The 20,467-nt window shown below is 47.5% G+C and overlaps 8 protein-coding genes across 8 annotated transcripts; 4 read left to right on the top strand and 4 right to left on the bottom strand.

The window, feature by feature from the left end:
* Positions 1 to 17: 17 nt before the first annotated feature.
* PGRI_090900 (uncharacterized protein) lies at positions 18 to 1,291 on the bottom strand (the record flags this gene model as incomplete). The annotated part of the gene is made up of 3 exons (XM_040796803.1): positions 18 to 56; positions 111 to 751; positions 826 to 1,291. The coding sequence occupies 3 exons, from the start codon at positions 1,289 to 1,291 to the stop codon at positions 18 to 20; spliced, it is 1,146 nt and encodes a 381-aa protein (XP_040650233.1).
* A 1,232-nt stretch (positions 1,292 to 2,523) lies between these two features.
* On the bottom strand, positions 2,524 to 4,247 carry PGRI_090890 (uncharacterized protein; the record flags this gene model as incomplete). Its single annotated transcript, XM_040796802.1, has 7 exons — positions 2,524 to 2,953; positions 3,012 to 3,079; positions 3,135 to 3,349; positions 3,405 to 3,832; positions 3,880 to 4,052; positions 4,111 to 4,136; positions 4,208 to 4,247. 7 exons carry the CDS (start codon positions 4,245 to 4,247, stop codon positions 2,524 to 2,526), a joined length of 1,380 nt encoding a protein of 459 aa, XP_040650232.1.
* An 890-nt stretch (positions 4,248 to 5,137) lies between these two features.
* On the bottom strand, positions 5,138 to 6,502 carry PGRI_090880 (putative O-methyltransferase; the record flags this gene model as incomplete). Its single annotated transcript, XM_040796801.1, has 6 exons — positions 5,138 to 5,198; positions 5,264 to 5,866; positions 5,927 to 6,053; positions 6,132 to 6,146; positions 6,209 to 6,356; positions 6,407 to 6,502. The coding sequence occupies 6 exons, from the start codon at positions 6,500 to 6,502 to the stop codon at positions 5,138 to 5,140; spliced, it is 1,050 nt and encodes a 349-aa protein (XP_040650231.1).
* Positions 6,503 to 7,006: 504 nt separating this feature from the next.
* PGRI_090870 (putative MFS transporter) lies at positions 7,007 to 8,920 on the top strand (the record flags this gene model as incomplete). The annotated part of the gene is made up of 9 exons (XM_040796800.1): positions 7,007 to 7,215; positions 7,286 to 7,435; positions 7,492 to 7,661; positions 7,712 to 7,736; positions 7,788 to 8,087; positions 8,140 to 8,175; positions 8,246 to 8,328; positions 8,380 to 8,593; positions 8,650 to 8,920. 9 exons carry the CDS (start codon positions 7,007 to 7,009, stop codon positions 8,918 to 8,920), a joined length of 1,458 nt encoding a protein of 485 aa, XP_040650230.1.
* A 747-nt stretch (positions 8,921 to 9,667) lies between these two features.
* On the top strand, positions 9,668 to 11,014 carry PGRI_090860 (uncharacterized protein; the record flags this gene model as incomplete). The annotated part of the gene is made up of 1 exon (XM_040796799.1): positions 9,668 to 11,014. The coding sequence occupies one exon, from the start codon at positions 9,668 to 9,670 to the stop codon at positions 11,012 to 11,014; it is 1,347 nt and encodes a 448-aa protein (XP_040650229.1).
* Positions 11,015 to 12,717: 1,703 nt separating this feature from the next.
* Positions 12,718 to 14,308, top strand: PGRI_090850 (T6SS phospholipase effector Tle1-like catalytic domain-containing protein; the record flags this gene model as incomplete). Its single annotated transcript, XM_040796798.1, has 3 exons — positions 12,718 to 12,835; positions 12,891 to 12,905; positions 12,954 to 14,308. The coding sequence occupies 3 exons, from the start codon at positions 12,718 to 12,720 to the stop codon at positions 14,306 to 14,308; spliced, it is 1,488 nt and encodes a 495-aa protein (XP_040650228.1).
* A 678-nt stretch (positions 14,309 to 14,986) lies between these two features.
* Positions 14,987 to 15,733, bottom strand: PGRI_090840 (uncharacterized protein; the record flags this gene model as incomplete). Its single annotated transcript, XM_040796797.1, has 2 exons — positions 14,987 to 15,336; positions 15,721 to 15,733. 2 exons carry the CDS (start codon positions 15,731 to 15,733, stop codon positions 14,987 to 14,989), a joined length of 363 nt encoding a protein of 120 aa, XP_040650227.1.
* A 1,244-nt stretch (positions 15,734 to 16,977) lies between these two features.
* On the top strand, positions 16,978 to 20,013 carry PGRI_090830 (uncharacterized protein; the record flags this gene model as incomplete). The annotated part of the gene is made up of 4 exons (XM_040796796.1): positions 16,978 to 16,980; positions 17,049 to 18,017; positions 18,075 to 18,706; positions 19,437 to 20,013. 4 exons carry the CDS (start codon positions 16,978 to 16,980, stop codon positions 20,011 to 20,013), a joined length of 2,181 nt encoding a protein of 726 aa, XP_040650226.1.
* Between the last annotated feature and the right edge of the window lie 454 nt (positions 20,014 to 20,467).

The following is a 20,467-nucleotide window of genomic DNA, read 5'->3' as shown; positions in this document are numbered from 1 at the left end:
TACAAAAGTGTTTTCACTCAAAACGGCGCCGGATAACTGAGCAGCTTGCAGACTTCCTACATCAAGTTAGCAATCAGCCAATCCCCATCCCCATAAATAATAAAACATACCTTTCGTTGTCGCCGGTATTTATCATATAACATCTTCCAAATCTCCCGATCCCGACATCCACTCTCCTGTGGTGTGCCAGGGTTATTATCACACTTGGGCTGCTCGGCCGCCAACATGTCCTGCGGCCACATAATCCACGGCTTTGGCAGCGGCCAATCGGAAAAGTGCACAAATTTAGCCTGCGCCAGGACATGATCGGGATCCCAGACTTCGTCAGCATTCCCCAGGAAATTGCGGTGATCTTTCTTCCGGAACTCGCCGCTCAATAGACCATACTGCCGATGAGGAAGGACCATCGCCGAGTCCCCGTACCGCTTGTTCAATAGCTCCATATCATATCGGTGTTCCGTCAGGTTCATATCCACTTGACCATTCTGAGCGAGCGTAGTGGCCTCGGTCAAGGCAAGGTATTCCCGGAGGGAGGGCTCAATGACGACTAACAGTGATGAGAGCAGTTTGTCCGGGAGAAGCCAGTAGGCACGTGGCATAGCGGCAGTGGTAGACGGGAGGAAGAAAAGCTCGTCCATTGTCTGCAGGAGGATCACATCCGAGTCGAGGTGGATGACGCGGTCGTATTCGTGCTCGCCGAAGGCCATGAGCTTGGCGGTGCTAGTATCCCACGACGCCTGGGAGCTGGAACCTAAGAAAGGAAGTGACAATGTAAGTAGGTGTGTTCAATCAGGTCGATTCCCAATAGCGGGCAGCACGACTCACTCGATTGATCCTGAATCCCCTCAATCTTGATCGGGATCAACATCACCTTGTACTTGTGTTTAGCCTCAAGTAGCAACTGGCTGACGCGATCAAAGTCATCCTCGACAACGAGGTCCCACTCTTCAGGGTAAAACAGCACGCGGTCGGCCTTACTACCGAGTCTGTGCAGAGCCTCAAAGACCATCAGGCAGTTGCACATGTAGACCTCGTTGGTCGCATACTGAGTATAGGCAAAGCGCGACCAGTCGACCTCGTCGTAGTGGATATGTGGTAGGGGCGGCGGCGGAGGACGTTCACGGCGTTGCCACAGGATAAACAGGACGATAAGGGCGACTATGGCCCATGTTCGGGCACGGCGTAGTTGACGCTTGACTATGGAGAGACATGGTTCGTCAGGGATGTCGAAAAAGTCATCTTCCGAGGCATTGGAGCTTCGTCTGTGAGGGAATGGTTTTTTGAACGACATTGTTGGAGAGTGAAGCTATGGACCGCGCGGTAGAAATAATGATGGGCACACGTGATGGTTATGTCATGGCGATCAATATTGGATTTGTATGTTGTATAGATTGGGATATTATTTAAACATGAAACAAGCCTCCAGAGTTGAGATTGTATACTTCATTGGCCCACCTGGGGCCTTACCCCGGGGCCTCTACAGATGGATCAACCGTGGGAAATATCTTTTCTTATTCTGTTTTTTGACTCATAGTATCTAATAGTCTACCGACATACATCAATCAGCTCGCATGGCTTAGCGGTAAAGCGCATCACTAGTAATGATGAGATCCTCGGTTCGATTCCGAGTGTGAGCATTTCCTTTTTGTTTCTTTCTTAGAACTAAAAGAAGGAAATGAATCACACAGGCTTGTTCGGACTAACTACACTTTGTAACTTCGACGTTTCTAAACTTTTTTAGTTATCCTCTTTTTACTACAATGATTATCCAATGATTAGGGTAATTTGAGAGATGCATAACGTTATCCATCAAACCTGGTCTAAACAAAATGACTACATGGTTGGTTAGCTACGGAGTACTTATTACTTACTTACTTTGCTCACTTATATTTTTGGCACATTACAGAAAAAGAAAGATATTCGCTAACTTATTATTTATTTATAATAATAAAAAAAATAAAAAAATAGTTTCCCTGGGAATCGAACCCAGAACCTTTCCGGAACATCTGCTAATCGCATTTGTTAACGGAAAATCATAACCGCTAGACCAGGAAACTGTTCGACCACTGGGGCCAATTGATGAATAGACTGGGCAGAGATGACATTATAAGGATTTTCTTATTTCAATATGTAGTAATAGAATCAAACAGCATATTTTCTTCCCAAATCTATACAGAAATCGTTAATAATAGTCTACACTTCCCTATACCTTGCTGTTACTAGTCTAACTTCGTCAAGAAGTATCAGATACGTAGAGTTGGTTGACATTATTATTCATGGTCCACCAAATATATATTTCTATAGAATATGTAGTAGAATCCGTGACCGTATATTTTTGTTAATACTACATTCCGTGCTACCATATACCTCTCACCCATCAGATCATCAAACGGAAAGAACCTGCAATAGGAGACTGATAAAACCAGCAAGCCTCCAGGCCTGTCAGATAAAGCCGCAAGAAAAGCACATTCTTTGCAGAGGGCAGCAAGATAAAATGAAATTGTTATGAATCCATATGGTAGTTCAATGAAAGCCCCCGGAATGAGCCTCACCCCCGTTAGGTAAACTCATCCCACCTGAAGAAGTTGACATCCTATTGCCAACCTGAACAACAATATCTGTCTTAACAGTAACACATCCATCATCAAGATTCCCTGACACCTCCTTCGAAACCCGATTACTCGATAACTTATGCCCATTCCACCGTGTCACCGGATTCTCCTCATCGTGAATACAAGTGTTGGTCACACTAGTCGCTGTAGTAGAATCCAGCCACTGGTCCTTCCCAATAGCGCGGCGTTTGAGCTCCGTGTCAGGATTATTGTGGTCCGTTGACTGAGTGCGAGACCAGTAGCCGTGAGTGCGGCCTTCGCGTCTCTGGTCAACAAAGGAGCGGAGGAAGAGACGGGCTACTGGCGCACATGAGGCCAGGAGAATGCTATAATTTTCAATTCTGGGATTGTTAGCTGATCCTACTTGGAGTTGAATTGGGAGATGTAGCTTTTGCTTACTTTACCCAGAGAACGAAGGTCACGATATTATAAGTGAAGTCTTGTCTGTCACCGAGGGATTTGAGTTTCTGGTAAATGATATCAGCGTTGCTGTAATAAACCGGAAAAAGAACGTCGACTCACATAGGTTTTTACAATAGAAGCACAGCCGGAAAGGATCAGTGGTCCGCTGAGAGTGATGGTCTGCCAGATCCGGCGGGATCGGACGGTGGCACTGATTTTGCAGAACTGGGACCAGAATGTCGTGTTTGGATCACCGTGAAGAGTTCGCAGGAAGAATTGCCAGAGCTCGACGGCAGCGAGTAAGGCAAGGAAGAAATCGATGACGGTGTTGAATCCTGTGGAAATTGCAGTTAGCCTTGAGCGGAGCTGAAGTATGATAACTTCACATACCCCCTTGCACAAACCCGACAGTTGTCTGGACGGCCGGTGATTGGCACTGAACAGAGCCATCTTCAGGGAGTGGCGTCCACATATAGTGAAAGTATTGTACACGATTAGCCTGGGATGAGATTAGAATGGGGAGAGCACTAAGAAGGAGAGTACCAACCGTTTGATATGGGTTCGGCCCGCACTGGACAATAATCTGGACAATGGTAACCATATTGACGATAACCTGAATAACAGCGCAGATGATAATAGATTTGCGTATCTTCTTGTCGCTCGCCGCAAAGCAAGTCAAAAGAAACCACATCATGCCTGCGCGGGAGATCATAGCTGAAGTGACGGCCATTGGCTGTGAAAGGAAGTCCCATTTCATTGCATTAAGACGCTCTTCACCAGTCAAGTAGAAGAAATGCCTCCCAAGGCCCCAGTTTGCGCTATACAGAGTCAGTGGCATGGTAGTAATGATAACAGTAGACCTCACCTCATTTGAATAAATACCATATGTGTAATATCAAAAACCCAAGCTACGAGAAAGAAAAAGTCCTCTATACCCCAGATTCGGCCGGGTGCAGTGACCTGCGGCAAAGCCCAGCGTACCCAGACCTTGATGGCGTAGCGGAACAACAATGCCACGCCAACAATGGCTGTGAGGACCTGCTAGCTGATTAGTATACACATATGGAGAGGTAGTAACGGATATTTGATAGCATACCCAGCAAGCCTGAAATGTGCCAGTTCCTGTTGAACGTCCGTGTCAATTAACAATCCTCTAGGTCCAATGGTTTGGCCTTGTCCTAAGGTCAACATACCGATGTCAACATCACCCTCAATAGGCTTCGGAATATCCATAATGAAGAAGAAGCACAACGACTAGATGTGACAAGTAGCCGAGTATTCACCACTGGATGACTAGATTCTCGATTATAGCGCGGGGAGCCAATTCAAGTACCCATTGACATGGATTGATGCGCAGGGTCGATTAGATGAATCAAAAACAAAAAAACAAGAATCAAAATCCTTCCAAGTTGTTGAAGGTTATCGGAAGCGAAGATCAGGACAAAATACCTCAAACCGATCTACAGGTCAGAACCCTGCCTAAAACATGGTCTATCTATCGGGTGGAAGGGCACGTATAAAAAGTGTAAAACGCGAGGAAACAAGGGATGTAAATTAAAGCAGGGAATTCATACAGAAAAGAAAACAAGGTCTAAGCGAAATGGGCATTGAATAATATTGCGCAGTGTTCCACCCTAGGTACGAGGTCATGTAGGTTCAGTTATAACAGGAGTCGAGCTCGCATGGTTACTCCAGGGTTTCAAAAATGAGAAAATCATGGCAATGGAGTTCACATTGCCATGTGGATTAGGTACAGGCGATATTCCTGGGGAAAGGGGGATGGAAACCGGTAGCCATGCATACTGCAGGAATGTGACAAGGAATGAGAAAAAGAAAATACACAACCACATGGGTATGCATGTCGTATGAGTTTGATATAATTTAGGATCGGATCTAAGATCTGGGATTCTATAAGTTCGAGAGATTTTTTTTTTTTTTTTAAAAAAAAATGTATGTTGTATAAGATTCAGGTAAGCGAAGCTGCCGATCTCAGGAAGTGGGATGTGATCTGTATAAAGATAGAAATGATATATCATATTGACAACTAAGTACTCCGCAAGGAATATCATGAACTATCTGTTCTTCTCATCTCCACCAATGACTCTCCAGCCCTAGCATAAACCTCAAAAGTCACTTCCAATCCACACAAACCCGCTATCTGCCTCCACTCCACCGAACTCCTCTCTCGCCCCCCATACAATGCAATCATACTCGCATGCAGCGAAGTATATGTCATATTTTTTGCATACTCAATGATCAGAACTCGCGAGTCAGACGTCATAGCACGCGAAATCTTCTGCAACAACGCCACAGCATCCAAATCAGGCAAATTATGCAAAATATGCTGCAGCGCATAAACACAGGCACCACGAACGGGCTGTTCAGCGTCCTTATAATTCCACTCCATGAAATGCAAACCGGGCACATTATCAATATCAGCATTGAACTCCTGCACGATTAGGTCCTCCGCGCCGAGATGCGGGTACGCAGCCTGGACCTCGAGTAGGAGTTCGCCACGACCGCCGCCAATATCGACCATGGTAGTAGAGCTAGAGCGAGAACTAGTGGCCGTACCACCCGCTAATGCATCATCTAAATCATAGCCCATCGACTTGACCCGCTCGGGGAAAGTCCCGAACTTCAGGAACTTACCGACCATGAAATGATTGAAACTATCCATGCGACCCTGGGACTCCATGATCGAGTACGTATGTTTTTTGGCCAGGTCAGGTTGACCCATTAGCCGATAGGCGTATTGCAAGGGGCCGTCCGCATCAGCGAAGGGGTATGCAAAGCGAGTGTCTTGAAGCTTTTTCATCAAAAATGCGCCGGCCATTAGACCTTCCGTCGTGCTGAATGGGGGTTAGTGCGTGTGCGAAAGGTGTGTAGATTTTTTTTACTCCGGAACTGACAAGTGTAGTGCGCCATGCTGGGCAGATGGCATGGCGACCATGTGGTTTGTGATGGCATTTGCTGTGAAGCAATCCTCGGCCACGCGGTCGACTAGACCTAGTCCGGCCATGATGTACAGTGTATCGGCTGGCGAAAGTTGTTAATGTCTGTATACTGCTTGTGTACACTGTACCTGTATAAGCCTAGTAAATTAGGTGTGCTTACAGGCTAATCTGGTACCTATACTCATCGTCAGTATCACTATCATAACAGCCACCAGCCGTCCAAATTCAAATACATACTCAACTCTGGCTCACCACCCGCTTGGGCTTTGATACGTGCATTGCAGGTCGCCGAGACTTCATCAGCCGTCGCAGGTCCACCATGACCTACGAGAATATTGAAGAGATCAAAGTGAATCGCGACCGGGATAAATCCTAAAGAGGCAGGCTATGACTGAATTAGATATAAGACTTGTCTGACGGGTCCGTCATACTCACTACTGTGACGATTGCTGCGAGGGCGGCCCCCGGAGGAGTAACGGGGGCCGGGGATGACAGGCCCAGCAGGTTGGCTAAACGGGTTAGAAAAGACATTGAGAATTAGGAATGTGTTTGAATAGGGAAGTATGTGTTTGTATAGTCATTATACTAAATATATGTGAATATCGACATGTATGAGATTCGACAATTCCGGTGTGAAAATAAATTAAATAGAATATTCTACGGAGTACAATACCCCATCTACTGTTAATATACAACATATAAGATCATTGGTCAGATAGTATGCGCAAGGGATATTACAAGGCATAAAAAGAAAGAATTAAAAACTGGGAAATAGAAGAGTCTAAGACTTAACCCTAGCGAAGGAGTCAATCCACCTTAATCTACCTTTTTGATACATCCATCTCTATACCAAGTACCCCGTATAGTCCGGCTTTTCAATAGATCCAAATCGAAAAATGGGGGTCTAATTTATCTATTCTCTTTACAAAGTAAATAAATGCATATAACCCATGCCCCTTCATAAAAGATCTTCACTTCCTTACCTGATTCAAGTTCGCTATTTTGTTGCCTATACTTATACAGAATACAGGTAAAATGGTGAACCCATTCATGGAGAAACCCTCCCCTGTCTACTTTACGCATGAAATGGCAGCCAGTGAGCCATCATTTGAAACACAGAACTTGAAGAAATGCGATACCGATTCAAATGTTGAGAGGGATCCCCTAAATCCAAGGAATTGGTCCTCGTCGAGGAAGACGATGCTCTTTATCTCACTAATGACGAGCTCGTTGCTAGCAGATGGGTATGTATTATCACAGCTGCTAGCTCACACGTACACTGTATCCATAGGTGTTTTTCTGACTATATTGCAGAGCTATGGTATGGGGTGGAACGCTGGTCACGGAGCAGGCCATGGATTGGAATATTAGCATCACTCATTCGGCGACGAGTATGAATTATGGTATTCTGCTACAGGGGTTTGGTGGAATTTTTGCTGTTCCGCTCATTGAAGCGTACGGTCGGTGAGTTCTCTTTTTTTTTCGCCTGTGTTGGCTATCACACTGACAGCTACACGTAGTTTGCCGATCTGGCTATGGCCTCAGCTGATCACCATGTTCATGGTGCTGGGCGCTACTCTCTCCAATGATTGGTCTACCTTCACAACGTTCCGCTCTTTGCAGGGTTTGTTTGGGACAGTGCCGCAGGTAATTGGGCTTCCAATCATTCATAATATGTATACATCTGATGGTAAGTCCTTTCTCTGGGGGTTGATCAGGTGCTGTATGCTGATCCGATAGAATGGCCGCGGATGATCAATATTTGGTAGGATTCTTGCTACTCAAGTTTAACCAGGTTAGTACTGACCGAATATAGGGGAACCACCTTCCTCGTCGGGCCGTTTCTTGGCCCTGCGATAGCAGGATACATCAGCGCCGGGTCGGACTGGCGCACCTCATTCGGGGTTTTGACAGCCATCTATGGCGTGTCCACGGCTATGGTGATTCTCTTTGGCTATGAGACATACCATGAACCTGGAAGAATGATCAAACAGTCACGCGTTGCGTCTTATTTTGGTGTTGGCAATACCATGCTTCCTAAAGGATCGACCTTGAGTTATTGGAGCCGAACAGTCCTGGTCTATGTGTTCAAGTTCCCGTTGTTAATGACTGGTGGGTATGGAAACAGAGCCCGCAATGGCATTCACTGACCGAGGTTCTGTTAACAGGCATCGCTATCTTGGTGACATTTACCTGGCCAATTGGTAAGTAACCATCATCACACCTTTTCTTTTCACCCGTTGACTCTCTAGGGATCACAACAACTATCGATAGCTTCTTGCACAGTCCTCCATACTTGTTTGACACAATCGAGGCATCATCGATGCGATTCGCTGGTGTGATTGGAGCTCTATGTGGTATGCATCCTCACACACTCTATATCTCTAGATTCTCACAATTTTCTTCAGGCTGGGCGGTGGGCCATTTTTTTAACGGCTGGATATTTCAGCGTCATAGCTCAACTTGGCGAACGGAGCTCCGTCTCCATGGCATCTGGTTCCCGATATTCAGCATGGCGAGCGGTCTTCTCACCTACGGACTAACCATGCACTTTGGCAAGCACTGGATCGGGATAGCCATGGGGTGGATTATGGTAAATATTGGCATGGTAGCCACAATTGTGTAAGTGTCAACATCGCTCTGCTGAGTATGGGGTATCTCTAACATCATTTGCATAGTGCCATCTCAGCTTATGCATTGGAAAAGTACCCGGAGCAGGCGACCTGTGTGTCGGCCATTCTGAATATGTGGCGCACGTGTGGAGGGTTCGCAGTGGGATACTTCCAGCCTGCATGGATTCAGCGCAATGGCCTCGGATTGGTTTTTGGTATTCAGGCAGCTATTTTGTGTGTGGCTGTTGCCTTGACCATCACTCCCGTGTTCTTGTGGGAGCGGAAAAAGTTGAAAGTTAAAGCAGAAGCAGAAGCAGAAGCAGAAGCAGAAGCTTGAATTGTATAACTGACTATATCCATGGACATATTGGAATGTATTTATTTTGTTATACAACAAGACAAGATGAGTCCTAAGTTGGTCTGTGCTCAAGTACTGACATCCACGTGATCTATGCCTTGTTACTCAGGCTATAAGGCCACAAACCGATCCGCCATATCGACGCCCCCCGTTTCATGCTTAATTTATTTTTAACGCCATAACGCCATAGCGGCTGAATGTAAGAGAAATCAATCCCAAACTTGATATCTCTAACCCCTGACGATTTTCTCCTGAATCCCCACTAGTCAGACACACTCCATACACAGTCGATCATTGCCTCGCGATGCAAAGTCCCGCAAGCGATGACGCTTCGCGTGGGGCAGTCTGAAAGACGCCACAGTCTTGTTGGGTCCTGTGCCGCGTGGTTGCTGATCAGTCCCCAATGAACCTGTCGATTGACCTATCAAATTTCCCCCGTTTACCCCGTTTAGAGGTTCGACCGAATCATGAAGCCTGTTCTACCGGCCCATGGATTGTCCGTTGACACCGAGGTCGAACTGGTTTGGATCAGGGACAGCGATCACTGACCCTTTTTTCCCCTATGAAGCTTTTGTTTCTTTTCGAATCTTTTCATGTCCTTACTCTCGTTAACTGAATGGCCTCGATTCCTGTTTGATTTTTATATTGTCCCTGAGCGCCAACCCGATTATGTCTAGTTCTCCGCGACGATGGCTCTTCGTCGTCTTTCCGATCCTTACATTTTGCATGATATACTATCTCTTTCGACTGCCCGAATCCAACTCGGTAATTGTGAACAACTCAGAACAAATCCCCCAAGCTGGAGAGGATACAATCGTGGTAGGGGAGGAGAAGCAGGAGACAAGTTCTCCCCCACCTCCCCCTCCTAAGCAGGAGACACTCGAGGAGAAATGTGGCCACTTATTACACGCACTCGACGATGTCATGGTCGTAATTAAAACCGGCGCGACCGAATCCCTCGAAAAAGTCCCCATCCACCTCCGCACCACGCTACAATGCGTCCCCCACTTCGCTATCTTCTCCGACTACGAAGAAACCATCGATGGTGTCCGCACGTATGACGTCCTCCGCAACATCAGCAAGGCAACAATGGCAAAAGAGCCCGAATTTAATATCTACCGCCGCCTACAAGAAGTCGGACGCGACGGCCTAACAGACGCAGAATGGGGCGACGACACAAACGGTCCACTAGGCAAGGTCAACAATCCAGGCTGGAAGCTCGACAAATGGAAATTCCTCCCAATGATCGAGGAAGCACTAGAAGTAATGCCCGACGCCAAGTGGTACGTCTTCCTTGAAGCCGACACCTACGTGGTGTGGCCGAACCTGATCAACTGGCTGGGCCACCTTGACCCAGATCGGCAATACTACCTGGGAAGCCCCATGCAAATCGGCGAGACACTCTTTGGCTATGGTGGGGCGGGCATCGTCCTCTCAAGGTGGACGATGAACCTCCTACACGACTACCTGGTACGGGCAAAGGAAGATCTCGAAGAGATGACTGCGCATGAGTGGGCGGGTGACTGTGCGCTGGCGCGAGCACTGCACGATGTGCATGTCGATCTGACCTGGGCGTGGCCGATGATGATGACATCACGGCCATGGGAAATCGACCATTTCTCCGAGGGATACGGGCGACAGCCGTGGTGTTACCCTATTATCTCTTACCACCATATGGCGCCGGCTGACATCGAGGAGATGTGGGAGTTTGACCAGGCATTTTTTGCTAGCGGAAAGAACGCGCTTATGCTGCATGCGGACGTTTACCAGAAACTTGTCTACAATGGGACTTTCTCGGCGCGCAGCGATTGGGATAATCTTTCTCAGGTCAAGATTGATTTTGCGGCTGGCACAATTCCTACATTGGATATTTGTGCGGAGGTTTGCGCGCGCAATGAGGAGTGCTTGCAGTATTCGTTTGATCACTCTGAGGGTGTTTGTAAACATGCTTCTACTACCTTTGCTGGGGTTGCCAGGAATGGAACTCAGTCTGGTTGGATTACACCGCGTGTGAACAAGCTTCTCAGGGCATTCCAGTCTTCATGCCATGAGGTGCAATATGTCTTCGATTGAATTTTTCTTTTTTTTTCATTTGCTCAGCCATTCTTTTTCCCTATTGGGTGATTCTTGTACATATACCAACTTTTCTTTTCACCCTCTCTTTACTATATCCATTCTCACATTTGAGAACAAGGTGATTCTATGTTTTCTTTTTTTTTCATCTCTTTTCCATTTTTCACTAAAATTTTTTTTTCCATTTTTTTTTTCCAAAGCAGAGTCATTGGCGAGGCGTTTTGTTATGGCGCTGTGTTGGCATCGTCTGGGTAGATGAAGACACATTGGTTGACTGTTCTCATTTCTCATTTTCATTAGATACCAATATTTCAGGTTTAAAAAGCCCTTTCAAATATGCGTGGAGATATCAATTTGGGTGAAACCCCGATCCACCTAATGTCTGATCTATATTACTATATATAGATGAATCTAGTTTAAAAGAAACATCCTACTTGACTCGAGAGACAGCCATTGGATGCTATTCAAAGCCTGCTTTTCTGGCTAATGTGACATAGATTATAATTTATGTATTCAATATCAACTACACAGGAATAGTCGGCCGCGTAAGCGGCCTTGTGATGTCTTTCCAGTAGTCTTTTTAGTTGTCTCAGATACCATTCTGTGTAGGCCGACGGCAAAAGGCTTAATTTGTGCAATGGACTTTTCTATATATAACCTTTAATATATTAATTATAGATATCACCCCCACGAGAAGCTCCCTGAAGCCCCCGGTATCGCAACTTCGGATTTATGACTGTTTGAAGCTTGCTATTGATATACAATACACGTACAACCATCGAGGAAGGCAGATATGAGATATACAGGAACCTACCATTTGATAGTCTTGGGATGGACCAAAGCTGGACAAGGGGATTACAGGCAAGAAAGCCAATATCAAGGCTATGTCTGAAGGCATGATATGTAGCAACTGCAGCGGGGGAGATGGTCCTTTTCTCACCTGTCCCCAGGTCCCGAGCCGGGTTCGGCGAAATTCAATGACTTGACTACTCCAAGCTCACTCAGTAGTAGACTGCTGTGAGCCAGAGAATCAAACGGACAGAGGGTCTAGCGAGGATTTCACTATCCCACCACTCTTCTAGTAAGCAAGTTCTCCAGCCCGGGGTGTTAATGCCTATCACTCAAGGTTCGTCAACTATTCACTAGTTAAATAATATACTATAAGAATCTTATGTCTACGACTATGCCATCAGTTAAGTTCGGATGGCATAGTCACATGATACCTTTGCCCTATTCCTCTTCGATCTCTCAAGGGGCTGCATCTTTTACTGAATTTACATATATTGCGAGGTTCCAATATTTGTGGGATATTGAAATATTGACAACTTGGTTCCTTTTAGTATACATTTAATATAACATCCTTCTACCGAAAGAAAAAGTGATATCTTCTCAAGGTATCCTGCATATTGTATAGTTTCAAGTGAGACAGATCACACACCAGGTTACCACTAACGCTCAAAGCTCGACAAGCAATGGCCATGAAGATCAACTGCACGGCACCCGATTCGGCGAACTAGTGCCCCCCAACTTTCGCTTGGCATACCAACTTGATAGTTCCTCAATTGACGAAGATCGCCATGATCGTCGCGGTACTATGCCGAAGAGTGGGGAAATACAAGGCAGATCAAACACTAAATGCCTCGAATATAAGTGCGAGTTCCCCCTTACCCAAGAGAACCCTTCCTCTGAAAGTAGACTGCAAAATGTCAGCTCGACAAATTGTCCTGTGCTTTGATGGCACAGGCAACACCTTCCGTACGGATGGCACGGACACCAACGTCTTGAGAATCTGTCGCATGTTAGAAAAGTCCGACGAGCAACGTAAGGCTTACCACTTCTACTGACATTGAGATAAGTACTCTAACCGCAAAGCTAGTGTGTTACTATCAGCGTATGAGCGTATCCACTAGATAGCCACAAGGATACTAATACTAAGCAGCGGGAATCGGAACCGACATAACCCCGGGTTCTCTGGCCAGCACGACCATCCAAAAGAAGGGCAAACTGAGTAATAGCAAAGCACTCAACCTCGCACTGGGTCGTTCGTTTGATCGGCACGTTTTGGGTGGGTATCGCTTTCTCATGCGGCACTACCAAGCAGGGGCCCAAGTGTATATTTTCGGCTTCTCACGTGGCGCATACACGGCGCAGTTCTTGAATGAGATGCTTGATTATGTCGGACTTCTCGGACCCGATAATGAAGAAGTGGTCCCGTTTATCTGGGATGCCTTTGTGTCGTGGAAACTTAGCCGTACGGATAATGACAGAGAAGCGAAGCGAAAGGCTTTTCAAGTCATGAAAGACAGTCGCGAAATACTATCGCGACCTATGGCTCGTGTGCAATTCTTGGGCATGTTCGATGCGGTAAATAGTATCGCGGACTTTGAAGTCAACGTTGACGGGAGCACCTCGGCCAAGGTAGTTCGACATGCGGTTAGCATTGACGAACGGCGTATCAAATTCCGACCAGTTTTGTTGCAGCCACATAGGGAAGATTGGGCTCACCAAGCGCCCTCGGATGAAAAGAAACCAGCGAAAGGGACCTCGACCAATTCCGAACACACGTCTGGACCTCCCGTCCTTCCAGAAATTTCAAACATCAGCATACCAAGCAAGCAACAGGAGAAAGAAGACGAGGAAACGCAGGATATCGAAGAAATGTGGTTTCCTGGCGGCCACGCAGATATTGGTGGAGGATGGAATCTTGGATCTAACGAGGCATGGCCATTAACACACGTGCCTCTCGTGTGGATGGCCCAAGAGGCCCAGCGAGCGGGGCTGCGACTCGATTCGAAAAAGATGAAACAGCACGAGTGCATCGGGGAATTTGATTCCGATTTTGATTTGCAAGCCTCAAACTTGAAGAGGGATGCCTGTAGTTCGGAAATACCGAGAGCGCACAAGGATTACTTGGAGGCACTTCATCTGGCCGGCACAAAAGGACATATCCATGATCTCCTTGCGTATGGTAACGGTCTGCCACTGACTTCCGTTCTCTCCTGGCGTCTGATGGAGTATCTTCCCCTGCGACGGATCGAATCGCAACCTGATGGAGCGTGGAAGGCTGTGCGGTGGCCACCGCCGCGTGGCCGAACTCGTGATATCCCTGTGAACGCCCGAATTCATGTTTCTGCTATTCAACGTATGAAGTCGGACCCATCTTACCGTCCTGGTAATTTGATTTTCGGTGCCTGTGAGCGGAAGGAGGTTGCGAGTGGTGCTGTTGGGATTGGGAATTTGGTTATCCACTCATATAAAGGTGATCCGTTGCGGGAGAGGTATGTTCGTAGGTAGTGTAGTGATGTTATCAAAATGAGTTGGACCTAGGAAAAGAGCTTTTGTAGCTACTCTGTATCATAATAACTGGATTGCTTCTCAATCTCTGATATTTCTGTGCCGTATACTGAAATTATTTAACTTCATACAATACTAATGCTCACAAGCAGAAGCAACAGGAACTAGACTTTACTATATGACACTCCAATTATGCATTTCAAACCACAGAGACACCTGCGCGGCAGCCTATACAGGACTCCTAGACCTACGGATATGGGACTACAAAGTCAAGAGAAAGAATGGAATAGGAACAGATACAATGATATTGAGTACATGAAAAAAAGGCTCCAATGGTATCAAATTGTCCCCAGAATGTGCACCCTGGTGAGGATAGGATTGTTTAAAGTGGGTGATTGAAGTGGGTTGGGTGAAGTGGTTGTTTAAGCAGTCTGCCGATTGTCCTGAAGCCGAAGCCCGCCACGGTCAGACTGGGAGTTATTGGTTAGATCGGAGTGGGTGGTTATTCGGGGAGAGTGTTCGAGGAGATTGTTCGAGGAGGTTGTTCGAGGAGGTTGCTCAACCAGTCTGCCGATTGTCCTGAAGCCGAAGCCCGCCACGGTCAGACTGGGAGTTATTGGTTAGATCGGAGTGGGTGGTTGTTCGAGGAGAGTGTTCGAGGAGGCTCGAGGAGATTGCTCAACCAGCCTGCCGATTGTCCTGAAGCCGAAGCCCGCCACGGTCAGACTGGGAGTTGTTGGTTGGATCGGGTTGGGAGGTTATTCGAGGAGGTTGTTCGAGGAGGTTGTTCGAGGAGGTTGTTCGAGGAGGTTGTTCGAGGAGGTTGTTCGAGGAGGTTGTTCGAGGAGGTTGTTCGAGGCGGTTGTTCGAGGAGGTTGGAGGAGGTTGTTCGAGGAGGTTGTTCGAGGAGGTTGTTCGAGGAGGTTGTTCGAGGAGGTTGTTCGAGGAGGTTGTTCGAGGAGGTTGTTCGAGGAGGTTGTTCGAGGAGGTTGTTCGAGGAGGTTGTTCGAGGAGGTTGCTCAACCAGTCTGCCGATTGTCCTGAAGCCGAAGCTCGCCACGGTCAGACTGGAAGTGGATGTTGATTGAAGACTTGATTGATTGAAGACTTGATTGATTGAAGACTTGATTGATTGAAGACTTGATTGATTGAAGACTTGATTGATTGAAGACTTGATTGATTGAAGTAGATGTTGGTTGATGTGGATGTTGATTGAAGACTTGATTGTCTGTGGGATAGGTTTAATGATTTGGCGGATTGAAATGGATGGTCACGTTGGTTTTTATAGTAGATGGTCATAATAGATGGTTGTCATGATGAATGGATATGATGGATGGTGTTATGATAGGTGGATATCCTGATGTCATGTTAGATGATTGTCAAGATAGATGGTCATGATGGATGGTTATTACCGTGGATAGCCATGATGAGTGGTTATTATGATGGATGGTCACGATGAATGGTCATGATAGATATGATGGACATGATAGGTGGATGTCCTGATGTATGGTCATGTTAGATGATTGTCTAGATGGTCATGATGGATGGTTGTTACCGTGGATGGTTATGATGGATGGTTGTCATGATGGATGGTTGTCATGATGGATGGTCATGATGGATGGTCATGATAAATGGTCATGATAAATGGTTATGATGGATGGTTGTCACGATGGATGGACATGATGGATGGACATGATGGATGGACATGATGGATGGACATGATGGATGGACATGATGGATGTCACGATAGATGGTCTCGATGGATGTTCAAGATGAATAAATATGACAGACATGGACATGAGATGGAAGGTTGTCATGATAGAGTGTCATGAAGGAAGTTCATCATAGAGACAAGGCATGGTGGAAGTGCCAAAGACATGGAAGTCGAGGTCTAGTAAAAAAGTAAGAGAAGAGATATGTAGGAGGAAAAAATAAAAAGAAGAGAAGAATTGGAGAGGGGGGTATTTATACCCTTGGGGTCGGCGACGAGGTCTCCTAATTGGGAAGGACCATCTTAAGGGTCGTGCCTTCCTCTTCTGGTAAAGTCACCTGATACAGGGTCTTTGGAACAGGGAAATACAACTTTTGAGATTGCCTAGTGATAGTTATATGAGTGATATTGAGAATACAGCTATCCATGTATTGTACTGAGAGTATCTACCAATACAGACGGGTCTCCATTTGTACCGTACAAACTTAACTGATAGTCGAGACTCGACACCTCATATCCTCACACGGGGATACTAAGAGAATCATTATAAGAGTAGCTCAGCTGAACATCGCTCTCTGGATTGTCCACACAAGACCACTCTGTCCCCGAGCTTAGCAAGACCTGACCGTTTGTTCGACATTTTCTGCTGGAATTATGGACCTGGTGGAAGAGCGGCAGATATCTCCGCCTTCTTGAACTGAAGGTTTATTTAGCACATCACTTTTTTTTTTCTTCCAGCCATTCTGATCCATCTCATTGATTTCATCATTTCATCTCGTGGATTTCATCTCAGTGCATCCTTAGCTATTAAAGCCTCGCTCTTGCTTCTGTGGACACTAGGAAATCTTTAAGACCAACTGACGCCACTGTAAGGGTGGGATCAGATTGGATTCCGCCCCACCCCCATCCTCTGCCAAGTTTCTTCCACTCCGCTCCTTCAGATTGATCCCCCCACATTATGGTACGTCACTTGTTTTGTTTTTCTTCTTCTCCGCAATACTTCATTCGCTTTACTAAATCCATCACCAGGCCCTACCACCCCTCCCTGCACCCAAGACTATTCCCCCGGAAGCCGGCACATCAAGCCTTCTAGGCGGCACCCCAGGCCAAGTCCGCACCCTATCTAAAAATCGTCCCACCAGCCACGCCACAGTCCGTTCGATCGAATGTAAATCCGATATCGATAAACCAGGCCTTCGGGCTAAAGTTTGCTTTATGACTAGCATTGAAACTCCTGAGGAAGAGATACTCGTTCGGTCACTACATCCTTCCCTAAAGGATTGCAATAGCGTTTCAGTTGTTGAGGGTGGTCCGGTTGAGAAACCCCTGTGGCTAGTCAGTGCCGGCAGCGCTCAGTATATCAAAAATACACATGCCGCCGGAAGGGAGATACATGTCCTCCCAAAACAATACCTTCCACCCGTTTCACCTTTAGGTATCCCGGTTCGTGACGTACCTATCGAGGCTATCGACCCCCGGTCCTTTCTCCAACTCCAGCAAGTTATATCAATTCGTGAAGCCTTCCCTGGTTCGGTCGGAGTACAAATACTACCCACTGGTTGGCTATTGGTTTTATTTCTGGAGAAGAAGTCGCTGGAGGCATGCTGGGATAAGGGTGTCCCGTGCGAGGTCGGTGGTTTACGGATCGGGTACCTTTTGGAATCGGCCCGTGCGACAGCTACCCCCGTCGAGTCCGGTCGAGCGGTTAGCGGTGCACCAGGAAGCATCGCCCAGCAGGCGGCACTCGGCCTACGATTACGGCTCCCAGGTGGGCAGGAGGCAATAACGACGGTGACGCATCCATTTGTCCGTCTTGCCGATTCTAGAATGTCAAAAATTAGAAAACGTTTCACGGAGCATATTTTGGCAGCGAAAGAGTACCTCAAGCGGATGAAACCACCGCCGAGGCAGGCCCCGCAGGCTGGCATTGTCCACCCGAAACAATCTGCGAACTCGCCGGTTGGAAAACAAGTATGGTTGAGTGGAACAGAGACTTGTGTACGTATAATTATTCCTTCAGACCGCCAGGGTTTACAATATGACTAACCTCACTAGATCGGCACTATCACGGTGACTTACGACCGATGCACACGCCACCGTCTGATACCATATCCTTATGGATTCCAACACGATTTGAGTTTGATCACTGGGCCGAACCTCCCCCAGCTCACTAATCCCCCCCACACCCCTCGGGTAACAGAATGGGGTCCATACGAAGAGGCGCTGCAAGGCCGGCCGGTTCTTGTCTACCGTTATAACATTGCAACCGGAAACTCGTTCATTCACCAAGGCTATGGAATACCAACCCAGGCCCACCAGTGCATTATCCATGGGGCCCAGTACAGCTGGGATGCGCGGGCGTTTGGTACAGCTCTGCTGTGGAGGACCCTCAGAGACACTGAGAGCGTTCGCGGGGCATCAGGTAGTGTCCTCTGCTTAGGCGAACCACAGCACGAGACAGCTAGAGCGCTCCTCTTCCAGAACTTCGAGGGACCCTTGCCGGCGAGTGAGCATGTACACATCGATAAGAACGAGGATGTCCCTACCTTTAAAGGGGGGTTCCTTTTGCCCGAAGAGATCCGTCGCTCGCAGATCATTACCGCGAGAGACGTATACCCGGGAGACTTCCGCACCCCGCAGAGGAGCTCCAACTCGGGGGTCCATATGCAGGAATGTGGCATGACTGTGTAAGTGCATTCTCACCCGACCGGGCGGAAATGTTGTGGAAATCGATTTGTGATCGCCCCTTGAGGAGGCCTAGGAATTGGAGGACGAATATGGGAGGGGTCATGGACTCGTGGGGGAGAAGGCCGTGCCTTTCCGTATGAACGAACCAGGCCGCTTCCCCACTGACAGACGACCGATTCGAAGGGAGTTGAGCGCGGCACCGTAGGAAGAGATCGACCGGTGGTTCGAGTCAACAGAGCTGTCGATCGGAGAGGCAGCAGATACGGAGCATCGCAGGCAACGAGCCAGACGTCTCCTTTATACAAGGATTGTTTCGCCCGATCAGTGAGAGACATTGAAGCCACCGATGTGATCGAGCACTCTATCGACCTAATGCCCGAGGCGAAACCTGTGAAAGCAAAGATGAAGCGATACACGTAGGCTGAGAGGTAATTTGCAGTAAAAGCCTTCCCGGACATAGAAGGCGCAGGGATCCTATACAGGATGGCGTCACAATAGGGAGCGCAAACGAAGTTTGTCCCGAAGAAGACTCCAGGGGACCTTCGCATTGTGCACAACTTCATCCCAATTAATAAATGGTCTATCGGGTGTTCGTACCCGGTACACGGCATCGACGAAGTCATCGACGTGATCCTAAAGGCCAAGTTGGCAAGTTCAGTACCTACTTCTTGGCGGACACCTCTTGCGGTTACTAGGCGGTGCCGATCAAACCTAGGGACGAGCTTAAAGCCGCCGTGGTTACGCCACACGGACAATACGCTTATCAGCGAATGGGCATGGGCGTTTAGAGCGCGATGCACACGTACGCGGCAAGACCTACGGCACGTGCCGTGTTAACAAAGGAAAAGTAGCGGAGGTGGGCACTCGGCCGGACCGTCCCGGCCCTAATGGGGCATCGTCCCCGGAGGTAGGGTCGAACCCGAACCTATCAGGATCCACTACATCGCCGTCGCCGGGAACGAAGGTGACACCGAAACGTATACGGCGATCACGATTCCTGCTGCGGTCTCCGGAGGAAGAGCTCGCCCAGGCGCGGATACAAGCTTTCCGGCTGGACTATTATGACCTATCTTTCCGTCTACATCTAGCTCATGGCGCCCGTTCCCATTACTTGGATCGTGCAGAGATACAGGCGTTGGAGGAGCGCACGCGACGGGAAGAAACCATGGAGGGCTATGGCGCTAAACGGACTGAACCTACGTCTATAGAGGTCAAGGAGAGGGAGGCCAAGGGCATGGCTGAGTTGATGTCTACGCGGCAGCTACTGGTCCATCAAGATTACACCGAGGGGGAGAGGATTGGCTAGGGGAGGAATTCGTCCCGCTTTACTTTCTTTTCATTCATAGAACAGAGGTATTGAATTAACCCCAGTGCTACATATCAGACCTTTTTTTTTTCTTCGCTATTTTGTACATCCTTCGATTCCTTCCCCAAGTAGAGTCCAAAGTCGCTTCCGATAGGATATCAAAACGTCTGTGCGAGAGGGATTGAGAGGTCCGTGGCGACAGGACCAATTCATCCTCTGTCAAGGTCCTGGTCCTGCAACCTGGATTGTACGGTCATAAAGCGGCCGGCATAATGTAAACAAGACAAAAGAAATCGTAAAGAAAGTGATTACGAAGCGGTATATGTAGCTACCTAGGTATCTATCAGGGGGTTCAAAACTAAATTTTACGGAGAACCTTGGATGTAAGGTAAATTTATTAATAGAGTAGTCTAAGAAAATGAGGCTTTTGACCTCCATACAAATTGAGGTATCT

Source organism: Penicillium griseofulvum (assembly GCF_001561935.1).
Source record: "Penicillium griseofulvum strain PG3 chromosome Unknown contig_12, whole genome shotgun sequence".
Classification (NCBI taxonomy): Eukaryota; Fungi; Ascomycota; class Eurotiomycetes; order Eurotiales; family Aspergillaceae; genus Penicillium; species Penicillium griseofulvum.
Note: the sequence above shows the minus strand (reverse complement) of the source record. Positions and strands in the feature narration are given on the sequence as shown.